At 38.0% G+C, this 12,339-nt stretch overlaps 1 protein-coding gene across 1 annotated transcript; it reads right to left on the bottom strand.

Annotated features, from left to right (window-relative positions):
- Positions 1–8,185: 8,185 nt before the first annotated feature.
- Positions 8,186–10,589, bottom strand: LOC107786439 (xylan glycosyltransferase MUCI21). The gene is given in 4 exon segments (XM_016607905.2): positions 8,186–9,466; positions 9,468–9,574; positions 10,068–10,145; positions 10,251–10,589. Coding segments are annotated over 4 exon segments (1,572 nt in total). The 5' UTR covers positions 10,465–10,589; the 3' UTR covers positions 8,186–8,293.
- Positions 10,590–12,339: the final 1,750 nt, after the last annotated feature.

Here is a 12,339-nt window from a genome sequence, read left to right as displayed (position 1 = left end):
CCCAAATTGGGAAGGACCATATCAGGTCATCGGTGTCATCAAAAAGGGATCTTACAAGCTTGGCACGATGAATGACAAACAACTACCAAATAATTGGAACATATCACTCCTCAAACGATATTATTGCTAAGGTATGATTCTCTCCCTTTTTCATTTATATTTTATACTAACCTATTACCGGTGTTCGATCGAAGATAGCAGGAAAATTCTTCAACACAAAGACTTCAGGTTTTAAAGCACGCGTTGGACTCTTTTTCCCTTAGATCGATTTTTGTCCCAAATGGGTTTTTCCGACAAGGTTTTTAACGAGGCAACAATTATATGTGCTACTTGAGGACAATTCAACAATATCCGAGGCTTCTTTACAATCAACCTCTAATACTTGAGGGCATCACCCTCAGATGTTATGTTTTCAAGGAAGATGCTTCGTGTTAACAGTGTCTCGTTAGGAAACTTTTGTAAAGGGCCAAACGATCAAACGAACTGTGCCCATGTAGATTGCCCGAGCCCTAATGAAAAAACATGTACGCATGAATGATCTATTGAAAGAAGTACTTTTTCCTTATCAGATGTTCCATGCCTTAGTGAAATTTTTACTTTACAATTTTGTACTTACGCTATTTTACGGAAATATGTTCAAGAGCTAATCGCAACTAAAGCTTGAGCAATTAAACCCGTACTCGAGGACTGTCATCCGAAAATCAACACGCTCGAATTGTTAAACTTCGAAATCTTAAGATCTTAAAAAGGCAATCCTCGATTTTATAGGCCACAACCACCCCACTTGAGGACTAATACTTCGAACAAGTTTGAAGTATAATCAATAGACAAGCCCAAATGGCAAATATCAAGTTAAAGGATACCGCCAAACTAACATGGTTTGGAGTCGTCCGAATTCTGTAATCAAACAGGCCTTCGAATATTTTTATAAAATCAGTTAAAAAGGGCTACCCTTGACAAATTTACATATGGTTTCAATAACATCGACCCTCGAAAACCTTAAGAGGTTCCAAATTGAACAAACTTATGCTAAGGCATAACCAAGTTTTTTTACAACACTGAATCCTAATGGGTACAGATTTATCTCATGCTAAGGCATAACAAAATTTTATATAATTAAACTTTTAAGCCGAAAAAGGGGAAAACCCCATTATTTTGATGCCAAATCGGCCCGATTTAAGAGCCTAAGGACCATTACACTGTCGAGCTCGAGGACCCACCCTCGCTTAACCAAAACCTAAGGGTTTTTTCTACTTCGAGTTCGAGAAAGTACTCACTCAACTATAGAAACTATAGTAATTTGATTTCAACAAAATTTTCACAAGGCAACGAAGTGAATCAAATTTCTCACAAGACCTAAAGTATATCAGAATTATCATAAGGCGAAAGCAAAACAAAGTTTGCACAAAACAAATATCAGAGATAAATCGGAAAGAAAAAGGATCTTTCATATGTGCAAAAAGTATCTACAAAGACCACTCAGGGTCTTACACGAAAATCCAAAAAAGTTGAAAAAATTCTAAGTGCCTAATCTTCCCCGGGAGCCTCATCTCCATATTCTCCGCTCTCAGATCCACTTGCGCTCCCGGAGTCATTATCATCTCAGAGCAAAGCTTCGGCTTCGGCCTCTAACACTTTCGCATTCTCGATATCGATCGAGAGGTCAAAGCCTCGCACGAATCTCTTCGAGAGTCTCTCTCCGAGACTAGAACTTAGCATGATCGGCAACGCATGATAATCGAACCTCAGCAGCATTGGAAATTTCCTTTGCTCGAGCATTAGCGACTTTAGCATCAGCTTGGTAGACGGCCACGACCGCCTCCGCCTCGGCATTTACTTTTTCCGCCTTAGATGTGGCTTTTGCAAGATCAACGGCCAACCAAGCCTCGAGCTCCTCAATTTTCTTGGCTCGGGCCAAGCTCTCCTCCTTCAAGCTTTGGAATTGACGCTCAACCGAAGACAGCATATCTTTCTCCGAGGCGAGGCAGTCCATGTTCTAATTCCACCCCAAAGTCTCTGTCTCTTTCATCTCAGCCTCCTCGCGAAGCTGCTCAACCTTTTCGGCCTTCTGCTGAACCTGCAGGATCTAAGTGTTAGTCGCCAATATCAAATTGATATATCAAGCTCCCAAAAATTTACATTACCTGCTCGATGATATCGGTCTGCTCTTTATGAGCTGTTTCCAATTTAGCTCGGAGGTCCCTAATGTCCTCTTTTTTTTGCGCATAGAGAAGTTTGAGGGCGTCTCTCTCCTCCGTGAGCCTTTTGAGGTCGGCCTCACACTGGTTCAGCTCAACTCAGGATTTGGAAAATACTTCCCGATGAAGCCTCACAGCCTATGGAGAAAGGAAGGGAATCAAACCAAAGGAAATAAAAACAAACATAAACCTAATAACGGGGGCTAAAATCTACCTGGTTCAGGAGTCGCTGAGCCTCATCTAAAATTATCGATGCATCCAGGTCGAAAACATCATTGACCCCCCCTGAAGCAGCCACAAAATAAGTCATCCCCTTCGTGAGACGTTCCTAAGTCGGGGGTCTCCATATCCTAGGCCTCCCGAATTTTCCCCACAGAAAATGAAGGGAGGGGCAGCGAATCATCAATGTTGATTGCCCCAAGCACGACATTTGGGGCGCTCTCTCCTCCTCGAGGGGCTTCGGAATCGGACCCTTCAGGCACACCCGCCGATTATTCGTCACGGCGAACAGGCACACTCGCTGATTGTTCGTCACGGCGGGAGACATCTTCAGCCTCCGATGACTCGGGGACTTTGCTCGGACCATCTTCCGAGATCTCCTCGGTCCGAAGATGAGCCTCTTCAACCATCACCGACTCAGCTGCTTTTGAAGCTTTGACGCTTCCCCTCTTTCAAGCCACCACCTCACAGTCAGCATCTTCTTCCTCATCTTCTTCATCTCATATTTTTGGACTACGTTTTTAGATAGGGTGGTGACATCTTACTTCGATTTGCGAGCCTTGTTCTTCTTAGGCTTTGGGGTATCCAAAGGCAAGACCCTTTTCCTCTTCTTATCCTTCGCCGGTTTTAGGGCCTCCATTTCCCCAGGCAGGGCTGGCCTCGTTTCAGAAACATCCCCGAGACCTGCATAAAAGGGAATCAAGTACAAATGAAAAGAAACGTTTCAGAAAAAAGCATCAAAAGCGTATTAGGTAAGCTTACAATGATTCTTGGCCTCCCATCGGCCCCTCGCTAAATCACACCACGAGCGCTCAGTATATGTAGAAGTCGAAGCCAGCTTCCGAACCCAACTTTTGAGGTTTGGGATTGCACCAGGTACCCAGGGAACCGCTACATGATAAGAAAAGACGTGGGTGAGAAAAAGATACGGGTGGATGAAGATAAAAGAAACAAAGCAATCAACATAAGATGTTGATGGGTTTGTACTTACGCTTCATGTTTCATTCCTCATGAAACGGTATCTTCTCGGTCGGGATTAAATCGGATTTTTTCAGTTGAACAAACCAACCCATCCAACCTCGATCGTTGTCTTCGTTTGTACTTGAGCACAACACCTTTTTGGCTCGGTGATGGAGCCTTATTAAGCTGCCCTAATAGAGACGGGGTCTATACAGTCTAATGAGGTAGTCAAGGGTAAATGGCATCCCTTCGACCTTGCTAACGAAGAATCGGAGCAAGATAACAATGCGCCAAAATGAAGGGTGCATCTGGCCAAGAGTTATTCGGTATTGGCGGCAGAAGTCGAGAATAACCGTATCAACGGGACCCAGCATAAAGGGGTAAGTGTAAACACTTAAGAACCCTTCTACGTAGGTGGTGATGTCCTCTTCAAGGGTAGGAATCACCACCTCTTTATTTTCTTAGTGGCAATCTTTTTTCACATGTTCGAGATCATCTTCAGTTATCGAGCATATATATCTTGACATGGGCTCACATCGGCCAGGGGCCGAAGAGGGTTTCTTGACTTTGAAGTCGGAGGAAAGAATGCACGACCTCAGAACGCACTCCTCGATGTGTGGCGCCACCGGAGTTTTATCGCCGGTCGGCCGCAATGAAAAAGCTTTTTCCTTTTAGGGAACGGTTTTAGATGTTTTCGCCATTTCTATGTGAGTTCAGAAAAAAGAAGAAGATGGATTTTGTTGTTTTAGGAGAGGATCGGCAAACGGGATGTATGTAAGTTGCAGAATTGAGGAACTTGAAAGAAGGAGAGCTTTGAAGATTAAGAAAAGTTTTGAAAATAAAGTTTGAGAAAATTATGAAAAGGATCTATTTATAATATTGCTATGACGGTTTGAAAACACTAGTGGCCGACCATTAACTGGCACTAATTAATGGTCTTGGGAACTGTGCAGACGCGACGCTTCAGTCGCCTTCGCCGCTTACGTTACGAGGGTGACGTCGTAATTGGTCAATGTACAAAATCAAAGACTCAGTTCGTTTCTTCTCATTACACTCTAAGAAACGAGGGGACTATCTGTATACGAGTAAAATCGGGCTCGCCCGATATTTCCATTATTCCGAGATCAGAGAACTGCATAGAAGGTCAGCCTCGTAATGGGTCAGGCCTGAGCACGAAGATAAGGTATCGAATTCGAAGATCAAGGTCCCCGACGATCGAGACCAGATTTGATCAGCTTCGAGCGGAACGCAATAACAGAAATGTGAAATATCCGTAACCGGTCGAAGATCACGGCGAAAATCTCGGAACAGATCAAATCAAGGGCGGTTATTAGTATCAATCGTGGGATTTACTTCCGTAAATAGAATTGTACCACAATTAGGTTTCCTCTAGTATATAAATAGGGGTCCCCATCATTTGCAAACACCTTACATTCATACAGATCAAATCAATATAATATTTCTCTATTGTTCATCAATTTATTGTTCTTTAATTGTTCTTACTTTACTACTCTCGAGGGTTCATCAGCTCGAGGCCATTGTCCAAACATCGGTTTGTTTTATATTCTTGTCAATTCCATCACTTATCTCAAAATTAATCAATTGCTATTAAATCATGTATCCTTAAAATCACATTACAAGTTTAATTGTTACTCAATTTTAGGGTAAACAATATCCAATAATTGAACAAATACTCGGTTAGAGAGGTGTACCACAGAATACTAGGGAAATTCCCTAAAGTGTCATGGAGGAATATTATATGCAATAATCAGGGAGCTCCTAAATGGCTATTCATTTTGAGACTAGCTAGCTATATATGGAAGGTTGGCTACAAAAGACAGAATTGCTCAATGGGGCATTACCATTGATCTTCTATGCCCCTTTTGTAATAAAAAAAAAATAGGAAACCACTCAACGCCTCTTCTTTGCATGTGAGATAACTGGTGGCATTTGGAAGAAGATATTGATATGGCAAAACATTAACAAAACCAGCATGGTATGGAATGACGAAATCCAGTGGGCTATCAATACGTGCAAAGGAAGAAGTGCAGGTGCTAGCGTCTATCGTATTACATTGGCAGCAACAATGTACTGTACGTGGCAAGAAAGGAACAATAGAATATTCCAAAAGCAAATGAGGCCAGCAGAGATTATAATTCGATTGATAGTGCAGGAGGTCTACTTTAGAGCAAGTTTGTCAACTAAATTGGGAGCTTACATAAGGAAGTTGAATTACTATCCTATATAGGTTGTGTTTGCCAGAATCCAATTGATGTAGGATGAAGGAATTAGATGAACTTGAGGCAGGTAGTTCTGGAGCTTGCATGCTCAGACTATTGTTGTTTTCTTATGTAGTTATTTGGAGCTTTTTCTAGGTTATGAAGATATTATTGGATCACAAAATAAAAATAAGCAAGAATTAAAGACAAAACTCGCAAAGCAAGTATTGGAATGGTAACCTTGAAGGCTAATGGTGACTTACTTCATGGCTCATGCATATGGTAGTCTATCTATTTTGTTGGAAAAACGGTAATAGCTAAAGCATTGGCGATAAAGAAAACAATTCAAGTAGTTGTGAAGTATGGTCGGAAGAATTTAAGTATCTTGTTAGATTCCTCAACAATGATTCAAATACTAAATGAAAGCATAGGTCCTTCATGAGGGGCGAATACTATTTGTGAAGATGTGCTATCTCTTAAGCATTGTTTGACTAATGTATCTTTTAGTTATATAAGTAGGCGTTTTATTACTTTTAGCCATAAGTTTTGTATATCACTAATTAGTGAGGTGTCGTAGTTTGACAACTTCCGTGTGGATTGTCAATTAGGCTTCATCATGCTTCCGCTCTATATGGTTTGATTAATGCATATTCTGAATTTTTCAAAAATGAAAAAAAGACGATAACATCTTGCTAGCTTTTTGACAATGGTAACTCACTAGTAGAATTAGTATCTTGTACTCACTCCACCCCAATTTATGTGATAGCTCGTAAATTTCAAGAGTCAAACGAATTAATTTTGACCAAACTCCTTTTTACATTCTTCCTATTTCAAGTGTCCACTCACCGTGGAAAAAAGAGAAAAATAAAATATTTCCTGTACCATAAAAAACCAAAAGTAATAGAAGTGTATTTGTCATAAATCCAGTATAATTCCAAGAAAGAGAAATTTGTAAAATCATCAATCACCTACTGCTATCATTTTTTTGCCTTCCTCTTTTGACTTTTGATCAAAGGTTTACAAGTCTACCAAGACTAAAAGAGAAAAAAATGTGTACTTAATGGGGCAGAATTGTATTAACTGGAGTATTTTTTTTTTTTTTTGTCTAGCAATTGTATTAAGTATTTTAACTGCACGAGAATTTCTGGAACCAAAGGTCGGAAGTGCTGTGCCAACTGCCAGCTAAAGATCCTTCTGTCATAATTAACAAAGGTATTTTTTTAATGCAGAAACTTTATTAATGATGAGAGAAGAATCTTTAACTGCAACTTTAATTAAAGTTGCCATACAGCATTTCAAAAGCTAGGTACCTTAAATACAAACTCATAAAAGCCAGTGAGGGGAACATGAGATGCTCTCGCTCTGCACTTTGCATTTGCATATTTTTAAATGCTTTGGCAGAATTTTCTACAGCAGAAGCTGAGCCTTTTAATTTAGATTCCAGCTTCTGGTCTGAGCAATTGTTTACAACTCATTTAAGTAGACTTTTGGGGCAGTTTGCATATAGTTCAGTGGGATGTTGTGCCAACTACATTAATCATAAAGTAGCTACAAAAGCGGGAAAAAAATAAAGTTTGTCAAATAGAAATATTTCATTGATGCATACCATGACAGCTAGCTGATATATTGTTGGAATTGTTCAAGTGTGCGACCATCTAAAAACTTAAGCAGTTAGAAAGAGCACAGTTCTATATACTTCTTTTACAGACCGCATATGGAAGTTTACTTGCCTATTGTATACTTGTAAATCCATAATATCTGTTTAACGAAAGAACAACGGCACAGACGCCAAAGAGAAGGAAGAATATTTAACAAAAATAAACTAACATATTGTACTTTGGAGAATGGAGATGAAGAAAATTTTGAGCCTGGAAACTGTCAAGCATACAACTGCATGCCAAGATTTATCAGTTCCTACTGAAACATCACGTACCATTGGGAAAAATTTCACAAACCAGCAGCAAAATTGTAGGTTTATGGATATAAATTTCAAATCATGCGCCTTTATGGTTATGGCATTTTATAAAAGAAGGAATATGGATACATATTGCTAACCAAAGAATGTGTTAATAAAGTATATCAGTGGTCTCTTTTGCTAATTGAGATAATTGATGCTTTCAGATATATGAAGATCCATGTTCATGTGCAGTAGTGTACAACAACCTAGGCACATATGTTTGTCTACATTCTCATCACTTCAATCTGATACTATACATTTAGTTCAAGAAACAGTACAATAGCCATGTCTGCAAACTAAGAAAGTGTACACAAGATATTAAAAGAAAATGGTCTCTATCTTCTTTCTATGCTCAAATCCAACAGAACAAAGTGTTGACTGAGGAGAAACTTTTTACGTTCAAGCTAATTTTAGAAAGAGCAAATCAACAAGTAACCACCAAAGGCATGGACTATTGGATTTGGGTGGTGTGTATAACATGGGACGTCCACATTGACAAATAAATAGCATAACAAACAAATATGTATAAATTTCAGAAGCAAGACAATTTTTTTCTTTGAAGTGAATGTAGTATTTACCAAAGATCAAATATTTTTTTCCTACTTGATTTACAAACACAGTTGCTAGCAATCTTTACAAAAAACTTCCTTTTCTTTTTTCTTGTAAATATTGGTGTACAACTCTAAGAACTATAACTACTGAGATTAATCACGTCTGACAAACACAAAGATGGAAAAGAATTACTGATTTTGATGATGGCGACGCCCATTCTTCTTTGCAACAGAATAATAATAGGCACGAAGCAATCTCTTATGGAACCTCCGAAGGTTCAATCTCACATTTTGACGATCAAGGTAGATCTTTTTTGTGAATTCCCATCCTCTGTTGTTCACACTGTCCGGGTCCGTTAGAACAGGATCAGTTTTCTTGTACTCATTGTACAAAGAGCTCTCTTGTGGAAGGATTTTGTAGCCAATGTACTTGAGACCTAATTTCACTGCTGGTTGTCCATAATAAGTGTCTGCTGCCCAATCTGTTCCCAGTGGAACGATTTGGATGAAAACGGATTCAGGCCGCATGAAGAGGAAATGAGTCATAGCAGCACCATGAACTCCAATCATAACATCGCTGGAATTAAGAGCTCGATAGATCCTTGCAAGCTCAGTCGTTCGTTGAGGCCACAAAACTTCCACTTGGAACCCAATATCTTGTGCCATTTTAACTAATGAATCTTCATTCAGTATTGCTCTTGAATCATTTCTGGCTATTATGACCACTTTAGGTTTCTTTGAATCCAGCTTTTCTTCAGTCATCTCTATCTTTGTCTTAGCTGACGGTGACAAAGCAAGTCTATCTGGTTCCTCTTTTTGGATCAACCCTCTAATTCGAGGCAAATAAGCTCGGTCTAGCATGTCTCGGAAATCTCTAATACTCCCATTGCCTCTCATCAATGAAGGATCGATAGTTAGCTCATCATGTATTTTTAAACCAACTATGGCTTCAGGGAAACAGTGAGTCCTATTATCTCCACTAAAGTCGATAATAGGATATTCAGTGAGGTGAGGCAGTATGTTCTCGTACTTTGAAATCCACCAATCATGATACTCAAGGATTACAAATACAACTTTCTTGTTGAAATGCTGAGAAGTGATGTAAAGAGGCAAAATCCCATCATTGAATTCGTGGTAAAGATTACCCGTGTAACCTCCGGTGGAGAAGAACACAGCAGGTACATCATGTTGGACATCACACTTCTGATGAATGGCATTATTCTCTCCCTTCAAAACAAGGTCTAATTCATCGATTGTGTCCATTACACTTTTTTCCCATTTCCGAGTATACGGCTTAATCTTTTCGTGTTGGAATATGTCGTCATTTTCACCAGATGCCCCAAATACTTGGCTGCCATAATCCATTGTTTCTGTAAAGGGTAATTGTGGAGGAAGCAGAATTTGTTCTTACATCTCCTTTCATTACACAGATATCTGACCGAATGCTACTTCTATCACAACAAATTGACCCTGCATTTTGATAAGAAAAATCTCTCAACAATTGAAAAAGAGAAGCTGGTGAAACTAAAAAGGAAGCACTAAGGTTAATATAATGCTCTAACTGTTGGATTAACATCATACCAAAAGTATTTAATAGCACAAGAAAAGCCTTAAAACATGTTTATGTTCAAAGTAGAATGAGATTACACTACAAACACACCAAAAGTATACATTTTTTTTATTACCAAAAGCAAACTTATAGACGCTATAAAAGCAAAAAAAAAAAAAAAAAAAAAAAACACTTGCTTTCATCTTCATAACCAACCAAAGGGCCATTGCCCATAACCATTTATGGTGATAATAAGGTAAAACCCCAAAAATAATTTGATAGAAAAACAAAATGAAAAATCTCAAAATATTCAAGCAATAAATAATGAGAAATGGGAATCTGGAGAAAGCACCCTATTGTTATAACAAATACATGAAGAAAAAGGAAGATAAAGATAAAGAGGAAGCAACTAACCATTAGAGACAGAGGAACAAACAGAAGCATATACATCTGATGTAGAAACAAGCCCTTCATCCTCAAAACCAAATGAATCTGCAAAGACCCAAAAAACAGAACAATCAGAAAGAGAAAAGAGTTTAAACAGAAGAAAGCATAAAGCAAACAACAAGAACAAAGAAGAAAAAGAGAAAAACTTACATAGAGAAAAAGTAGAGGAAGAAGTGAAGAAATGAGGAGCTAAAAAAAAGCTAAAAGAGATGAAAGATAGCAAGAGGAGAAACAAAAGCTTGAGTCTTGATCTTTTGGTGTGATTAGTGTTTTCAAAAACTGACTCCTCGTCTAAACAAACAACAAGCTCATCCCCTTTCTTCCACTGCTGATATCTTTGGTACTGCACCATTTTCTTCAACATATATAGCTGAACAGGAAGAAAAATAACAGGTTTTGGAATGAACAGAGTAAAGGAAAGAGCTTTTCTGTGTATGTGTGTATATTTGGAATGAGATAAATAAGAAAAGGGTGTGTGAAGTTTACTTGAGGAAAGGTTTTTATGGGGTTCAAGGCTACTGCTTGGGAGAATAAAGAAAGGAGTTTGGGGACGTAAATGCTGTCAAAAAGGAAGGAAGAAAAAATAAGCACATTGTATATTTTCACGGTCAAAGGCGTGTACAAATGGTAAAGGACTTGAAAGGGGGCGGAAAGAGGAATTTAAAGACTAGGCCATTGGCTGGCTGGTTTTAGACTGATTGGTGGCTGGCTTTAGACTGGTTCTCAACATGTTACAACTTGGACGGAACGTGTGTTTACGAGGTTCCGTTGGCAGCATAAACAAAGATAATTTTACCATTAAAACTCAATTCAAATAATACGGTATGTTATTTGGTTGGTTGTACAAAAATAATTATCATACGAATGGTAATCCAACATTTGATTGATAATATTAAACTGCTCATTGTTGATATATGCATAAGTTAATTCACAAATATATATATATATATATATATATATATATATATATATATATATATATATATATATAGTAGCAATCTCTTATTCAAGTTTAAAGACAAAAGTATTGTAAAAACATATGCATAATAGTATAAGTATTACTGACATCACATAATAATCCTTACATTATTATTCATAAATAATTATATCCAAACATCATTTATAGTTGGTCGTGGGCTTTAGTAATTGACGGGCTGGGTTGGGCTAACCCACCATTTTGATGGGTCTTATAATGGCCAGCCCACCCCAACCTTATGTGGGCCGCGGACACCCACGGCCAAGCCCATCATTTTTAAAAATATAATTTTATATTTTTTCTTTAAGTTTTGACCTATAAAAAGATAATTATTCAAAAGTTAAAAAATATCTTATTGCAAAATTTTTGCAAAACTTAATAACTTTTTATATTGTTCCAATATATCACAATAAACACTAACAAAAAGTAAAAGACAAGACTATATTTCATTAACTAAAACTCAAAACTCAAAATAAAATATTCAAGAGAACGTCCATGACGGTTATGAGATATCCAACACATCATCTTTATCAAATACATTTGAATCCGCTTGTGACAAGGTTATCTTAACATCTTCACTTTCATCTACATCTACAATTCATATGTAATATTAATTAGTTAAATCTTAAGAATTAATTAAATTTTAAAAACTAATAATATTCAAATTCACATAAAAAATTACCAGTTTGAGTTTGAAAAAAAGTTGTGCAGCCAATTTCAAGTAGTAACAAATGTTTGGAGATTTCATAATAAATGCAACTTCTATAGTTTGTAAGAACACGTCACAAATGCTAAATGTTGATTCTGATACTACAATGGTAATACGAATATTAAGTACATCACGCGTCATCACTGAAAGATCGAGATATTTTCTAGAATGGTCCTTCCGATACATGACAACATCTATCTCTTGAAACTTCTTAAGATCAAATTTTGGTTCCTCTAAGTAAAGATCCAATTCTGACTTTCCATCTCTAGAGGCAGTATTCTTTTTATTTTTATATATTTTAAATAAATATTTTTTTAAGCCCACGGGCTTGCCCAGCCCAGACTCAGTCAAGCTTCACAGGCCACGGGCTTACTCGGGTCGAGCTTAAAAGCCTCATTTTCAAATGGGCTCCAAAAATTCTAGCCCAACCTTGCTAAATCACGGGCTGGGCTAGGTTGGGCTGGGCTGGCCCAATGGGCCAAGCCCATATTGATGCTCTAAGGAGGAGAATGAACGAAAAAAGGAGAGCTTTGTAATTCTCTTTGAATGGGCTA

This window comes from Nicotiana tabacum, chromosome 5, assembly GCF_000715075.1.
Source record: "Nicotiana tabacum cultivar K326 chromosome 5, ASM71507v2, whole genome shotgun sequence".
Lineage (NCBI taxonomy): Eukaryota > Viridiplantae > Streptophyta > Magnoliopsida > Solanales > Solanaceae > Nicotiana > Nicotiana tabacum.
This window is presented reverse-complemented; position numbering and strand designations above follow the sequence as displayed.